This window comes from Vespula vulgaris, chromosome 4 (assembly GCF_905475345.1).
Source record: "Vespula vulgaris chromosome 4, iyVesVulg1.1, whole genome shotgun sequence".
NCBI classification, from domain to species: Eukaryota; Metazoa; Arthropoda; class Insecta; order Hymenoptera; family Vespidae; genus Vespula; species Vespula vulgaris.
The window spans coordinates 2,959,098-2,977,000 of NC_066589.1; the positions used below are offsets into that span (position 1 = coordinate 2,959,098).

General features: G+C 32.8%; 2 protein-coding genes across 3 annotated transcripts in view; both read right to left on the bottom strand.

The window, feature by feature from the left end:
* The window catches only part of LOC127063141 (doublesex- and mab-3-related transcription factor A2), a 35,633-nt gene extending 30,365 nt beyond the window's left edge, over positions 1–5,268 (bottom strand). The window contains exon 1 of one of the 2 annotated variants that reach the window (XM_050992514.1): positions 4,406–5,268. In XM_050992514.1, the coding sequence (XP_050848471.1) occupies positions 4,406–4,684 (279 nt within the window). In that variant the 5' untranslated portion in view covers positions 4,685–5,268. The remainder of the gene's footprint in view (positions 1–4,405) is intronic. The other variant, XM_050992515.1, reaches the window with a different exon arrangement.
* Positions 5,269–12,486: 7,218 nt separating this feature from the next.
* On the bottom strand, positions 12,487–13,979 carry LOC127063145 (protein THEM6-like). The gene is made up of 3 exons (XM_050992522.1): positions 13,723–13,979; positions 12,985–13,199; positions 12,487–12,897 (listed from the first exon to the last, which is right to left on the bottom strand). Exons 1-3 carry the CDS (start codon positions 13,865–13,867, stop codon positions 12,661–12,663), a joined length of 597 nt encoding a protein of 198 aa, XP_050848479.1. The 5' UTR covers positions 13,868–13,979; the 3' UTR covers positions 12,487–12,660.
* Positions 13,980–17,903: the final 3,924 nt, after the last annotated feature.

Here is a 17,903-nt window from a genome sequence, read left to right on the forward strand (position 1 = left end):
TGGAGACAAACGATTTTGAAATTATGTAAGTACCAAGGACCTTAATTAAAAATTGTATGTATTATAAATGAACAATCGAGAAAATAATATCAAGTTTTATATCTTATATTTAATATTATCATATAATATCGTATTTAATATTAGCATAAAAACATTTTATACGAAAATATTTCGACTCGAAATCTGATTTTATTAATTTTCGATAATAATACAAGTATTAAATTTATTAAATGTCGTATCTGTGAAATGGGGGATATTGCAAGTATATTAAGTAAATATGTCAATATCAGCCTATATTAATATCAAACATTAAATGGAACTTTATCGAATATCAGACATAAAAACTTACGATCTAAAATTTATCTAAAAATTTATGTTCTTTAAATTTAATCTAAAACTCATGGAATCTGTTTCAACAATAACAAGATCTAATTTTATTCTAGTCACTGAAACTTTTTTTATAAGAAAAAAAGAAAAATAGAAGAAAAGTATTGGATGCAGCAATGTGGCATGATCCAGACCGCAATAGAAGAGGAATGTTCACTTTGATACGCGACCGGGAAAAGAGTTAGAAAAAGAGAGAGAGAAAAAGAAAGAGAGAGAGAGAGAGAGAAAGAGAGAAGTACGAGATGGTGAAATGGTAGGAGAAAGAAAGAGAGAATCACGTCTTAGCGTGGCACCCTCTACTGGCTCCGGGGAAACGAAGATTCACGCCTACCATGAAACGTTTCACCCCCTCAACGACCTCCTGTCGACGCGCCTACCACTTTGCGCATCGCCGACGTAGTCGATAGCGCAATTATTCTTCGAGTATCGAGCATCGGGTGACGCCGATCGATGGCATCGGTAACGGTGCATGAAACGAGCGCTCTGAACGTCGACGCGATCCCTGATATTACTTCAGAGATAAAAATCCCACGCAATACTACCCCATCTCTTTCTTTCTCTCTCTCTCTTTCTTTTCGAGTTACGTCTATATAAATCCATTTATATCATTTCGTATGGTACATTAAAATGTAATTAATATCGATATAATTAATATCATTTAGTCTCTCAAATTATTTAGTTACTCATGACTTTTTCAAGACATCGTTCCATTTTTTGCTCGGATAAAGAATAAAAAAAGAAAGACAGTTGTAGGGTCGTATTTCCATTATGTATGTTTGACGTTGTATAGTTAGTCTATTTTATTTCTTGTTGAATACGAAAAATGATCGAAAAGTGAAACTGTCTCTCGAATATCTTTTATCTGACGATACTCTTCCTTTCTTCTTTGACACTGGTGTGAATTTCGAAAGATCTCGTCGTACAGAAGTCCGGTGAAAACGGTGAGAAGATGTTTATCGTATTCTCTCTACAACTATTTGGACTACAGTGTAATAACGTTTGAAACGTGATAGAGGGTGGATTCTTGGATCGGATCCCAAAGTAGAGTTTTCTACAGAGGAAGGGATGGAAAGAACATTTGTTCGGATAAACTGTAATACTAGTCTGACAATTATTACGTAAGATATGTATTAAAGTATAAAATATGTGCTTGCAAAAACTCCTTACAAAAAGTAAACAAATAATTTTAAGAAATTTGTGATCACGCGACGAATTTGAAATTTATTTGAAAAATTAATTTTTTAATTTTGAATTATCCGTTCAAATGTATAATTTGTAAAATAGAAACTCCTACTATATACACTCGGAACCATTTAAGTAACTTAAAGCAAAACGTAATGTATACGTACCGTTTAACCCCCATAGACAAAGTGCACACATGCGTTAAACAAGAGGGAGAGAAAGAGAACGAAGGGTTACACGAAGTATAGTGGGGAGAAAGAGAGAGAGAAAGAAGAGACAGGGGTCATATATCTATTACAAACCGAAACTAGGTCCTTACAAGCTCGATATATCGTACATCAAAATATGAGAACGGTACGTCGAGATGAATATAAAAAAAGAAAAGAAAAAAAGAAATATGAATATAATATACGACGATTGTCAAAAACGACTATGTAAATGAATCGTATGAGTGACATAATATATTCTATGACATGCAAGAAAGATTTGCTTTTATGATTATGAACTCACACAACAAATACGTATGGTGAACATCGAGCTAAGATTTTTCAAAGCTACAAAACTATTCTTGTTTCTACCGTCGGTTTAGCTGAACCCGTTTTTCGGATTCAACCTTTGCAAAGAGTTTTTCCATTTTCCAAAAGTTTCACGATATTAATACAAATTAACGAATTTACACATGATTTTACATAAATAACATACTGATCAAAGGCTCAACCTCATGTTAAAATATTAGATATACCACATTAGATATATAATAAAAAAATAGGACCTTTTTGAGATTTAGTCACATTAAATCATTCAGGCAAGTGACATAAAAATGATCGGTGATTTGGTACCAGCTGTTCTTTACTTATACCAAAAAAAAAAAACGAATCTTATAATTTCTTTTCATTTTTTTTTCTTCTTTTCATGTTGCATCCGACATCGGAACTAACGGGCAAATTACCCCCTATTCTAAAGCTATAGGACTTAGTTGTCCTAAGTGAGGGTGAAACAGATACAATGAAGTGTAGCAAAGAAAGGATATTAAGGTTTCGAATGAAACGGATCACGGCTGCTGAGAATAAGCCTATCACCTAATGTAAGTATACGGTGTCACAAGTAGGTCAATAAACGTTGTACGAGGGATTGCTTCCGACTCTACTCTCTCTCTTTTTCTTTCAAGTACGTGTAGTATTACGATCCTGTAACGTTACACGAGGCGGTATGCCAAACTTTGCTGGAAATTTTACCTGCCGTTTAGCCCATCATCATCTTTGTAACGTTTGAATAATGCTAAGAAGTTATACAATGTTGAATAGTTCATGGATATCATAATAAACCGATCAGATACAAAATATTTTATCATTTTTTATCATAATATCAATGAATTGCAAGGTCCATATAATTTTGAATACATTTTGACAATTGTATGAATTATAAAAAAAATATAATACTATACAAACGTATAATAACGTATACAACAAAGTACTCATGCTGATATTTTTGCAATCTACTAAAACTATGATTAAAGAGAAAAAAAAGGAAAAAAAAATGATAGAGTTTAATAAAAGATTAATGAGCAACATGGTACTTATAATATGCTTGAAAATGACAGAACAATTGGTACAAAGCGTCTTCCGAGAGTTCGCAACGGGCTACCTGAAAATTCGTGAGATCACCCTTTCATAGGTACACCCACTAGCGTGTAGGAAAGTCAAAAAGGGTATCCGACGTAAAGCTTACATTGTGGTATGCCGATATTTCATACTCGGTTGACTACGTAAGGGCCAAGGGAGCGCCGGTAGAGTCTTTATGCATGGTAGAGAAGTGGAAAATACACGCTCGACGGTGCAGTAACACCGAACGCTGTTTTATTAATTACTTTGCAAAAGTAGAGAGAGAAAGAAAGAGAGAGACGTAAACAAAAATAAAAAGCAAAGCTCTACGATACACGCCTCGTTACGTTAACAAATTTTCTCCTTTTTTTTGTGTTATTTTCTTGTTTCCCCGATTCTTTTTATTACCCTTTTTCTACGAAAGAAAATGATTAACACAAAACGATGGTAATTCCGTTTTTGTGGTACCAAAATATCGTCTTTGAAAACTAGAAATAATTTTTATTTATCCTAACGCGTTATCAATGAATATATTTCAAAAATAGATCAAGTATCTTATCTGACATGATTTCCAAAAATTTGAGATGTTAAAGTGCTTTCCATTTTCTTGATGCCAAAATGATAGAAAAACTCGTAAACGAAATACCGGATATCTCTTGAAAGAATAATCAATTCTTATAGGTTTCATTATCTCCGAAGAAAGTTTATAAGATCGGTTACATTTGGTTAAGCTGGACTTCGTATACAATGGTAAAAAGAAAAACAACTTGGCTATCCTCCAAGTGCTACCCTTGAGCATTTTCACATATATTACTTTTATGAAACGAAAGGAACTGTTTGCTACGGTAATATCTTCGAAGCGTTTTCATGGTTTTTTTTTTTTTCGTATATTTAAATGGACAAAAACCTACGATCAACTCTTATATCTTGAACATAATATGCAAACACAGAGAAGAAAACAGACACTATATTAATATTATCGAAAAATTAAGAAATAAACGAAGCAAAAGACAAGATTCTTAATTTTAAGATAACTTAGTACTCTACAAAAAAAAACCACATCAATTTTTATCATCGAACTATCAATTTTGTTTAGAAACACGGCCATTCACACATAAACACACGTATACAATAAAATTCTACCAAACTTCATCGAATTTTTCAATGAACGTTGTAAAAATTGAACGAACTTAATATACAAAGCAAATGAATAAGTAACATGGACGTTTTCTCACCTGGGCTGCCATAACGCGTTGCCTTTCAGCGATAAGGGTACATTTCGCACACACGCAGTCCCTCCATCGGCAGTAACGCTTGTGTCCCTTAAGGGCGGAAACGACTCCATGATTACGACATCTAGCACACTTCGGTGTCCTCTGATATCTCTCAGCACTGGCTCGTAGAAAAAAGGCTGCTGGTAATACGTGATGTTGTTGCTGATGATGTTGTTGTTGCTGATGCTGCATCAGTTGACCGACATCGACGCCGAGTCCGACACCTCGCGGCAACGACATCCTCCTGAACTCTTCTCCTTTTTATTCTTCTTATATATTCTTATGCAGAATATTCTCCTTACTTTGTGGCTTCGGTAAGCATTGATGAACGAATTTTTAGCCAATCCTTCTCTCCCTCTCTTTCTCTTTCTTTCTCTCTCTCTCTCTCTCTCTTTCTTTTATTCTCACTGTATTTTCCTGTTATCCATGAGCGATCGAAGGTCACCCGACGGCAACGCGACACTTCGTTTGACAACAATCGAGTAGACAACACGAATAGACAGAGAGAAACGATTATAGGTGTGTATATATATATATATATATATATATATATATATATATATCACGTACTTGAGTCCAGCTCGTAGAAGAAATTAAAGCGACTACTAGAAGATAACTATGAGCTAGGAGGGTCGCGCACACTTTTCGAAAATATCTCGGAAGTTATCGGAGAGAGAGAAAGGAAAGGACCCGCGCGTTCGAGTGTCGGGGAGCAAAATGCAGGATCGGCGGGTCACCTCGTTCCGTCTCTCTCTCTCTCTCTCTCTCTCTTTCCTATCTCTATCTCCCGGAACCTACTCCCTCTCTCTCTCTCTCTCTCTCTCGCCCTCTCTTTCTCCCTTACACTCAGAGTCACAACTCTAGAAGCTCTCTCTCACGCTCCACCACTGTCAACAATTGCAGCATCTCTCGGCTGAGTCGATTCAGGTATCGTGCGCCGGTAGAGGGAGGGGGTGAAAAGAGAGACAGAGACGGAGACAGAGACAGAGGGAAAGAGAGAAAGAGAGAGAGGGAAAGAGAGAGAAAGGTAGGAGTAGAGGGTGGAAGAGGAGGAGGAAGAGGGTGTTGAGACTGGTATTTCTATTCGAAGGGTAAGCTAGTGATAGCCCGATGGTGTGGTAGTGTCGACGGTGACCGCGTAGAAAGTGGAATCTTTCGAGTAGGAGAGGGGAATGAAAGAGGAAAAGAGAGAGATAGATAGAGAGAGAAAAACAGTACCAAGAATGATGAGAAGGGAAGGGGGTTGGTGAGAGTCACCCCAGTAAAATTTATCGGTGTGGGATAGGGCCGAGAAACCGCCAGCCTCTCCGACAACCCCTCTACGCAGGAGAGAGGCGCGCGAAATAAAACACTGTGCCACAGTGTTCCACCCCGAGCTCTCAGCCAAACACGGGAACGCTCGCTGGGAATGCCACGCCCGTGGCAAGCTCCGATTGGTGCTCCGAATAGTTCCCCGGAGATGTTAAGAGTTTATATCTGCCAGAGTTAAAAGGGGACATACCTAGCCGCGTACCCACCTCCGACCCCACTCACTTTCTCCCTCTCTATCTAACTCACTTATAGACGAGTACGTGTGTAAGCATTTCTGTGTACATCATCAGTGTGGGTATTATATTAGCGAGAGAAAGACAGAGAAAGAGAATGCGTGTACCACTACCACCATCATCACCACTGGCAACGTCTCTGTCTCTCTCTCTCTCCCTCCATCTCTCTTCACCACCCCCGGAACGACGCAACGAACCAACACATTATACTCTTTTATTTAAAACCCGTTTTAATGTAAAACACACAATGCGGACCGATGCTCAGACGTTTCTGTATGCTCCGCCTTTTGTTTCGGCCAACTGTTTTTAACTATACACGCCTCCGTCATTCCTTCCAACCTCCATCTCTCTCTCACTCCCTCTCTCTCTCTCTTCCTTTCTTTCTTCCTTTCTTTCTTTCTTTCTTTCTTTCTTTCTTTCTTTCTTTCTCGACGTTACTAGTTCCTCTCTCCCTCGCCTTGCCTCTCTTACCAACGTTGCACCCCGTCGGCAGCAGCACTACCATCGTAATCGTAGTCGTCGACGCCGACGTTCGTCGTCCTGTATTGGACGAACGTATTTTTTTCCTTTCTTCTCCCAGCGCGTACTATAAATGTTCTCCTATAAACTACACCACCACCACCTCCACTTCTACCACCACAACCACCACCATCACCACCACCTCCTCCACCATTACCACCACCACTAGCATAAGCGCCGTCATCGTGACCAACGACGACGACGTGCCTTTGAATTATACTTCAGAAGAGGAGATTTTCAATGGTCGCTAACCCCCCATTGTCGTTACCAATGACGAACGATTTTATAGTGATCTAATGTACAGATGTTATTTACCCGCAATAAGAATGAAATAAAAGCATTGTATGCATTATGATCCCGTATCTTTGCTTACCTATATCCTTTTTACCTGAACTCACCCTCTCGATTACTCGCACACATATGTATATGCATGTATGCTCTATCTAAACATGGCCAACCACCAACAACTACCGTTCACTGAGCAAGGATGCACATAAGAGGTTCGTGGCTTTACGAGAATCAGATTATTTTTGAATTTAATAGGCGTGAGGGAGATCCAAACCGGAAAACCAATATGCGTTATGTATATATGAATGTACATTTGTATGTATATATATATATAATATATAAGTATAAAGAGTACTCTACTCATGATCCTTTTCTATCGTATACTAACTTCGAGAAAACAGAAAGGGTAGTATGTTTGCCTTGATGTTACGGAATGATAATTTATTATGAGCTCTGAGAGACGAGATAAGGATCAAAGGGTTGACCGCAAAAAAAGAAGCGTTATGGAAGCTTCATCATCGAGAATTATAATAATAGTAGCGTGGAAAAAAGAAGGAAAACGCTTCGATGACTTTCAAAAGAAAATATTTCCCGTTTGAAAGAGGTTAGAAAGCTTTTCTTGCGTATTTCTCTTCGTAAAAAAAAAACGACGCATTTAAAAATGTTTGCTTATCTATCAATATACAAATAAGCTTTTGAATTTTTTATTTATTTCATGGCTTTGACAGCATTGTTTAATCCTCTGTAACGCCATGTAACTTTGAAATACACACACACACACACTATACTATATATTAAAATATGTAAGTATATTATAAGTTTTATACTATTTTATGATCAAAAAATTAATTTTTACTTTATATCTCAAAATTTTTAATATTTCTTAAATATAAATTATATTTAATACATTAACATATTACATAATTATATCAGCATAAGTAATATTATAATTTCGCATGATATAATTTTTGTGTAGACAGAAAAAAAAGTTTATAGTACTTAATGAATTTATGATTGGTACTGTGTAATTCGTAGAACTATTGAATCAATGAAATTAGTGAGAAGTAAACAAAGAGAATGGGAAAAGAGAAAGAGAAAGAGAAAGAGAAAGAGAAAGGGGAAAAAGAACGAGGAAACCTATCACTTGAGAGAATTCGTTCGATAACGAACAAAGAATAAACTAAATCTGTATTACGGAAATATATATTTTGTACTTACAGATAACTCTCGTGTTTTTTCTAGTGTTAACAAACTCAAATGCCATCTAATAGCAGTAGCAACGAAAAAGACATATAATATTCACCACTGTAATTATTTTATCTTTGTCAATATTATTTTGTAATGTAGTATAGGTATATGTTCAAAAAATTGAAAGAGAGTAAAGAGAAAGAAAGGAAAGATGAATAACGAAAGAGTTAATCCAACTCAAAATTTTTGATATGCACACTGCAACAATGTTTTTTTTCAATTTGAATATCTCAACGAAATATTTTCTACTATGCAAATTTCTCGATATCAGATTACAATGTCAATGTAACTCTCTAAAAAGCAAGATTTATCGTGACCGGAATACGTTTCAAACGAGATGTATTGTTATGCCTTAAAATACGAAATCGAACTTTTTTGTGTTGTCCACAAGCTTGTATTCTCGTATTCGTGGATTTAACGTCCCGTTTCGATTCGAGATAAAAGAGAGAATCACATGAATGTAAACGGCAACACAACCAACGGCACTACTTTCCCTTCTCCAACAGCGAAAAGTGAGAGCAACGAGAAATGAATGGCAAATGCACATGAGAGCAAAATCTATCGTCATTACCTATCTCTATATTTTACTTACAATATCAACTCTTTCTTAGAGACACTCGAAACAAACAACTCATATTATTATATCTGAAAAGTGGATCCTAACGTAATAGATTGATTTAATTTATAACATCTCGATCGAAGATTCTTGATAACCACGGGCGATTTGAAAATGAAATTTTATCGCTATACGAAAATATCGATTAGGAAAGAAATATTACATTCTCCCTGAAGGAAATTTCACCTAAACGGCAGTTGCTCGAACAGTTGCTCGAAATGGAGAAATCACCTAATCACCTAACGGCACTCTGACAACAATTAAAATAAGGGTGCATTCCAGTTTACATTTTTATGTTCATGATGCAACACGCGTGTACTAATGTTTGGTAAAAAATCTACAGATCAAAGTCTTCTGTTGATCACATATAAATCCGTTTTTAGCTAATCTATTAAAATCGCTTCTCTAAAGAAAATAATCTCTAACTCATTTCGTTTAACATATATAGATACTACTAAGAAATTATCGAACGGTCTCTCACCTTTGGAATTTTCTCTGCTAAGCTCTTCCGTGCCTTCTTTCGCGAATAAAATGGTTTTTACAGCGAGCACATAGGTGCCATCTATAGACACGATTTTGAAGCTTTCTTGCAAGTGGCGTTGAACCCTTTCAAAATGCATAATGCAAGTACGAACTTCATATTGTAAGAAAAAAGCATTAAGATTTCTCGCGCTTTTGAGATCACGGTAATATGAGAAATTAAAAAAAGAAAAAAACAAAACATTGAACTGATACTTATTCTAAACAATTAATGAATAATATCAATAAAATATGATGTTTCATGGATAAAAAATAAGATCGAAAAAATAAGTACAGCAAAGAAGAAAAGAATAATAAAACCAACTATAATATTACATCGAATGAAAAAGAATCAATGTTTTTTCTGTTTCATAAAATTGTCTTAATCTTAAATAGCTCATAATACAATTTGATTTTCTCGTGAATCTGTTTCGTAAGCTATGCGTATATATATATATATATATATATATATATATATATATATATATACCTACATAAATACACACATACGTATTCTACGTATCATTCGCTGCTCTTCCGCTGGCGATGCAGCTGCAGTGTCATCGGGATTCACCGTTGCAGTGAAATATCGTATGACTTTTTGACGTGCTTTTAACAGATTGAATTGAAAATGGCTCTCTGGCTCCGACATATTTGCGGGCATATCCATATCCCGGGAACGACTATACGAATAGGCAGGCGACGAGGGAGATGACATGCGTATATATATGTATGTATGTATATACGTGTGTGTGTATATATATATGTATATGCGAGTGTGATACGTGCGTGCATGCGTGAGTTTACGTGTGCATATATATATGGATATATGTACCAGATATATATATATATATATATATATATATATATATATATATATATATATATATATATACACATATACATAGACATACTGATACATACATGTAGTTCGTGTGTATATATACGTACGTATATCACTACAGAGAAGAGCACATACAGAATCCTCTTTCTTTTTTATTTTTACACATTCGCTGATGCCGCACATTGCAAGCTATGCTCCGGTAGAAACGACGAGGAGTGGAACTGGACAGGTCCATCGAATTGGCATCCGTAGAAGGGTGGAAAAATAATGTCCCGGCTTATTTTTTAAAGTTCCGAGGTCAAAGCTTAGAGAACATAGAGGAGCAAGTTTGCGAAGCTCTCTTTTTCCCTTTCCTTCTCTTTCTATCCTTCTGTCTTTCCTTGTTAGCAAAAAAGTGATAGATGTAGATATATACCTAGATAGATGTGAATATATAGATATGTCGATATTACGGTGCCCAGAAAGCGTAGACCAAAACCTCTGTCCGAGTGAAGCATTAAAAGCTGAAAGCTTGGCTGGACCTGGGTTATATATCTTCGGCAACCCTTCAAACACAGAGACTAACTAAAGCCACGCGTATTCTATCCGCGCTCAATCTTCCCTCTTTCACCTCCCCCCCCCCTATTTCTCTCTTTCTCTTCTCCTCTCTCTCATTCTTTCTATTTCTCTTTTCCATGATCTCTTTTATACAAATTCATCAAAAGTCACGTGCATTGAGTATCCATCATCCAATCATGTTTCAGTATCGCTTTTGTGAAAGGGTACGTGCCAAGATTTTTATACACTACATCAGGATAATTTTGAGAATTCACCGTTTTTTATGTACACGCCAGAAACAGATACCCTTCGGGCTACGCCTTCCCTCGATTTTTTGATATTTTCCTTTCGAATGTTCCGCCTTTTAATTTATGAGGAAGCTTGGCGGGTGTTTTAAAAGTCTTTTATGACGGATTGCAAGATGAATTTTGTCATTTCAATGAAATAATTCGTTAGAGAATAACTCTGAGCAGTTTTTTACAATTGTAGTTATTTAAATCCTACCGACTATTTGATCGATTGTATTTTATTGACTATGTGTATTAAATCAAATATAATGTAAAATATTATTCAAATTATGAGTTTTGAATATGAAACATATTTTTCATATAAAATTGTTTATCTGCATATATCTATAAATATAATAGGATTTTAAACATCACTTCTTTTATCGACCATCGAACTCCTAGTGCTATCTGTTGACTAAATATTAGAACTAAATTTAGATATATATTTATTGATGATAAACATCATCTATTAAAAAAAAATGTATTGAATATTTACGGATGATAATAGATCTTTTTATGGATTTTATCGACAGGCAATTTAATAGTTACCATTTCTGACGACAGATGGCACTGTGTATATTTTCCTCTTTTCTAATGAAGATTCCTACAATCCCGGCATGAATTAATTCCTTGTATCGTTAAATAAAATAGTATTCGAAAAATAATAGTCGAGGTACCTTGAACAAATGTCTAAAGATTTATGCAACTATAACAAGCCATACCGTTTTTTAGTTGAACTTATAACAAAATGTTAGAGAGAAAAGATGAATGATTCAAGGCAAATGAATTCACGATCATATTTTCTTCGCAAGTATCCTACCTACAATCTAATTTATCATGTTTTATCTACAATTTAATTTAGCAAATATCTTACTTACAATTTAATTTATCATATTGATACTATCAAAACATATTCATGCGCTTAAAAAATCGAACTATTTTAACTTTTTTTCATTAGGAATGAAATATTATTGTTCACTATTTGAGAAAGTAAGATATACATTCAAAAGTTAAAACTTATAATGTTTATTAATAGAAAAAAACGATAAACTTTACGATAAAAAAATTTTGAAATGCTTTGGCTTGAGCAGTTTTTCAACTATTAATGTTTACGTAATCAGAAAAACAATAAAATATGAATAGTTAACCATGAATACGTATATTGCTATCGATATGTGGAAACAAATGAGTGAAACCATTCCGTGTAGACCACGAACCGCAAAATATTGCAAAATATTGTCTTTGTAAAATAATTATATTCATTCCTCCACTGAAAGAAAAAATTAATAGCCGTAAATATTTGTAGAATATTAACTTGTAAACTAAAGTCGCAATTATCAAGTAGATATTGCCATCGAGTCAAAACTATTATTAATACTGTTACGTTTGTCGTAATTGATTGAAAATGATACACTTTATCAGTGGGAAGATATTGTCTCAGTAAGAAAATAAATTTGTTATAAAAAAGAGGAATCAAGTTTCATTCAAAAAAGGGTTTTAATAGACCTGAAATATTCACGAAGTAATCAAAACAGACGCCCTTGATTATTTACATTAAATGCAGAAATATGAAGAATTTAATGACAAACGAATTGCGACAGTTAATGAGGCTACGAAATTCAATAAGACATTACCTTGAATTTCTGGTGTACGTCCTTGTTTATTGGTTCATCATACTGTCACCATTAATTAATTTAAAACGCTCGATAGATACAAAGAATTTTTAAACGAAAATAGATTAATATGATAACAAAAATAGAACTCGTATATAATTTCACAAATTTTTTGAGAAATCTAAGAGAAAAAAAAGATCTCTAATCCTTCTTTTTGAGTTTCTGAGAAGAGTGTTGCATCGATTCCATCCATAATCTCAAATCATCGTTTATCTCAGGCAAACAAATTTCAGGTTCAAGTTCCTTGAAAAATTCGTTTAAGGACATCTTCATGCCAATCGTCGTTTGCTTGCTAAGAATAATGGTATGAATGAAGTTATCTCGAACATTTATGAATTTATGCTCGAAATAGAAACTTTTTTCGTCCCAATAAATCAACTGCAACGGGACAGTATCATTTTACCAAGAAAGCTAGAGACAAATTTTACCTTTATCCTTCGATTCTTTTTAGATTATAAATTTTACCTTAGTCGTAATTTTGTACATCATGAAGAAAGGAATCGATCGTCGATATCTTGTGCACGAGGCACCGAGGACTGACTTGACACCCATTTTCTTCAACGAAGAATACACTTTGGTTCGTATAAAATAATGGAAACGAGAAAAATCTATTTCACGCAGATATCTTGCATTATTCATATGTGACATAATAACGTCCAAGTCTTGAGTAGTACATACACCTACACAACGAAAAAAAATGAATAATCTTATTTTTTATAATAGATAATCACGTCGATCTTAAATAACTAGATGAGATAAGAGTGATTAAAACTACTCAAAAACGGTATATAAAAATGTCTATGAAAAATATACTAAATAATCTAATAATCATTTGTTCGAGCGTATTTAAGGAATACTTAATTATTACTATACCGAATTGATTTTTCATATTTTTGTTACGACTTGATTATGCTTAAATAAATAACATATAAGCAAATTTTTTCTTCAGAACTTATAAAAGAAAATGAAATTATACAAGAATATAAAATTATACAAGAAAATGAAATTACTTTTAAAAGTAATGTAAAACTTGAAATAGCTATCATGAAAAATTAACTAATAATGTTGTTAATAATAGATAATATTCTGAAAGTAGAATTTGATGATTCTTAAATTATAGTACCGGCGTTAGAAATAATTGAAATCGAATATAATACCGGAAATCGTTTAAAGGAAATGAAATTAGAATTGTTACAAGCTTACCATAGATCGTAGTTTCGTCTAAAAGTTTTGTCTTTTCTTGAATAAATTTGGTCCAAATGAGCGTGAATAAAAATCTCACAAAATAATTAATATCAAAGAAGAAATAAAGAATGCCAATAATCATCATGAGATAATAATATATCATTCTGTCTTATCAGAATATCCAAGTAGAAAAAACTGTTATTCTGTTCTTTATAGACAGAAGAACGAACAAGAACGAGACTTGCTAGTCCAATGATGAAAAACTACTGATTAAGGCTCACCTTTCGTTCAAAGCATGTGTGATTTTAGCGACAGGTATGGACAAAATATGAACTACGAATACGAGCAGGGAACGTTGTGATAAACTATTCTCGAATAAATACCATTTCCTAACACGATTTTTTTTCAAGGAAAATAAAGCTTTTTCAAAAATTCAAAAAAGCGAGGACCTAGATTAAACCTTTGTCTTCAAAATGAGACCTGTTCGCCAAAATTGCTGAAGAATTACGCCTGTTCTCATGGCGTAAACCATTATAAAACAATGGTGATGAACAGCAAAAATTCTACCGTATGAACACGAATAACGAAATTCAATGACGATTCATTAACGACACTTTCATTGTATTTATACGTCTGCGTAAGTATGGTAATAGCTTTCATTATGTATATACGTCCGTGTACGTGCTTACAATAAGCAAAATTTTACTAACCAATGAACGATAATTTTATCTTTTTCCAATGACAAAGATCAGGATACAGAACTAAAAGCATTAAGAAAACTAATCATTGTTATTTACGTATTATATAAATAATACATAATATAATAGTTATTTCAGAACTCCGAAATCTTTAATATTCTCAATTGTTTATTCAATTTGCTTCATACAATTTAATAAACGTTTACTTTAATTACAAAATTCAATATGAATTCAAAATAAAAGCATTTAAAAACAACATATTCAAGGCCAAAGTAGCTACGATTCATTAGCATTCAATGAATGTAATAAGAAAATACAGTACTTTTACATAAATTATAATAAACTACTTTCATTATTATTCAAATTTATTTCTTGAATATTTTCATTAATGCATTTATTCATTTATCTTGGATCATCCTGAATGAAAAATGTATATTTTTACTATAATATTTTGATCTATTTCCTAAATGTAGATATCTACTTATTGCGAATATAACTTATTTCAAAATGCATCCTTTTAAATGTATGTATTTATCAACTCCACATATGAGATTACCACATATGAACGATTTTACAACTCGCTATAAAGATATTTATTGCATAGAGAGGTTATTTAGTCAATTCTATATATAATTAGAAATACTTAATTCATATAAAAAAGATGAAGAAAAACTATTTACTTTCTCTAACAATTATATAAAAAAAAAGATTATTTTCAATTAAAAATTTACATCATTGAGTGTCCAGGATTGCATTTCTGAGTGCAAGTTATTGCAGGCCACGGACGTTCATGCAATACTTAATGAGAATAACTCTCATATCTAACTGAAAATCTAAGACAGGATTCCATTTAATTTTAAGAAAAGAAATTGCAAATTCAAAGAATCCATCAATTACACGGACGTGTTTAATTGAATGCGCCAGCAGACAATATTTACTCTAATCGATGAACCTATTACAAACTAAGATTAACTCCTTACACATAAAATATATAAATAGTTTCGATAAGGTCAAGATCATAAGAATTCTAATATTTCTATTTTGCATATGTAGGTATATTCTACTTCAAAATAAGAAATATACTTACATGTAATTTTATCCAGACGAAGCTTTACAATCGTCGGTAAAGATGAAGAGGATGAATTTTTAAATGCACACTTTCAACCATTATAATATTTATCGCAACGCAATCATCTTCTCCCGAATCGGCCAAAGTGTGTTAATGATTCTAACAACTCGACGAACATATAATTTTAACACGAATATAATATAAATTCTTGTTTTTTGATTTACTAACGCAACCGAGAAATTCTAAACGGCGAACAACACTGACTCCCATATAATTTATATCTGTATTATGTGACTTGCGTCTTCAATTTTTTCAAAGATTACTTCTATATATTGTACGAAAAGAACAAAGTAATAGCAACTATACGATAATTGTTATTAATTATTTTCAAGATTAGTTAAACACGACGAATAAGAACTAGACAAAATTTAAAAAGATTATTAATACAGAAAAAGATTAAGTAAATTTATATATATGAATCTGCTCACACATGTGTAAATGTGAGTCAGGTATTCACCCTATAATGAAGTATATTGAAGTCTAACGTGATATAAAATAAGATTAATAAATTATAAATGATTAAATCAAACTTATCAAATATTATATATAATGTAAATGAGAAATTAAATGAACCAAAATTAATGAAGCAGGAACAAGTCTGAACACGTCTTGCCGGCTGCTCGTACAAACAAGAACTGCGAAGAGATGAACTAAGAAGGTCGTCCTCTTTGTCGTCCTTTGATTACTTACACGTGCTATTGTTGGTATTTCCTAAATACTGCGTACAGAGCAGCGTATACAAAAACATGTATATAGATATACATATAGTAGAATATTATCACGTACCATTGTTTATCCTTTTGTTGCTTGCCATAGACTCACTTCCAAGAATTATTTGGCAACTGGTGGGGGAACTCAAGGCTCTTATATCTATGCTATCTTCCTCTCTTTATTTAGGTGTTTCTTATATGTATTCAAAAACAGATTTTTAAATTTTAAATATGCGCATATAATCGTGAACGTAAGTAGAATAGAAAATATAACATCTAACATGAAAAGCATTAATAAAAAATAATAAAAAAGTTAAAACATTTCAATGTATTTCTCTAAAAAATTATTTTCAAATTTTCATATATCTATTTACCGAAACATAATCAATTATGTAACATTTAAGATCCTGTACTGCTCCAATTACAATTAGATAGAAAATATTTTGGAAACACATTGAAATATGCAGCCATTCGCCCGGTATTACTTGTACAGTATTATCAAAAATAATAATATCATAATAATAGGAATTAGGTAATTCGTAATTAGACTTTGATAGGTCGCAAGTAATACCGACCCAGATCCCACCGCGTGGAGGTTGCTGCATATGGAGATCCACGGGCTAAAATAACATACTAATTAATCGCGTTTAATAAATCTTCAATCGACCCGATCGTAGTCGATCGAGGGTTCATCAACCGCGATTTTGCCCTAACCTACCCGTAAAAAAAAGCCTGGATTTTTTACTAATAATTTTAAAAATATGTGTAAAGCGCTACAGAACTATCGTGACATAATTAATTAACATAATTTTTACATGTTATTTGTACATCCCGGAAATATGTATAAAGGACATGTATTTTATAATCACTATTATATGACATTTATAATAAATATATTATGTTATTGATAAATCTGAAGTTGGAGATTTAAAAGATAACTAAGGTAACTAATTCATAAATAAATGCTATATTACAACTAATGGCACTCATTCGTGGATCAACTCGATATATATCCAGACCTTTTAATCTATCTTAATTACTAAGTAGCAGATGGTTAACCGACCTGTCATTTTTGCCTTAAATTAGCCTTAAAGATAATTTAATTTAGAACTAGATCCTTAATATTACTCTTAATATAAATGTGTTAAAGCGTAAAAGATGAAGCATTAGGACCCCAACATGCGTCATGCATCATGCATCGTAATTGTACTCTTATATGCCATAATAATAAACATGCAATAAAATTATAAAATTATAAAAAACTTACTGATATACTTTACCAATATGTAAGATAGTATATAATATGAAATTATTCTGAGTTAGTTATATATAATAATTATTATAGTTTTAGTATAATTTCACTCTAACTCTATAATACTTTTTATAATATCAATAAAAAATAACAGCTAATTATATGCAAAAATAATATGCAATCTTACATGCAAAAAGAATTTATATATAAATATACATTTAAAATCAAAATACAATTAAACAATAATATTAATAATTAACTTAAAATTAATGATTAAATTAAATAAAAAAAAAACAAATATACGATTAAAACTTCCCTGTAAAAATTTAATTTCATAATGATCGATACCTCTATGATCGGTCCCTCGTTGATCTAACCTGAAACAGAAAAAGAGTAAAATAAAAGGACGA

Coding starts and splice junctions, on each gene's coding strand:
- LOC127063145 (XM_050992522.1), bottom strand. CDS start 13,867: ATGATATATTATTATCTCATGATGATTATTGGCATTCTTTATTTCTTC. Junction 13,200..13,722: donor AGACGAAACTACGATCTATG/GTAAGCTTGTAA, acceptor TTCGTTGTGTAG/GTGTATGTACTACTCAAGAC. Junction 12,898..12,984: donor TGTACAAAATTACGACTAAG/GTAAAATTTATA, acceptor GTCCCGTTGCAG/TTGATTTATTGGGACGAAAA.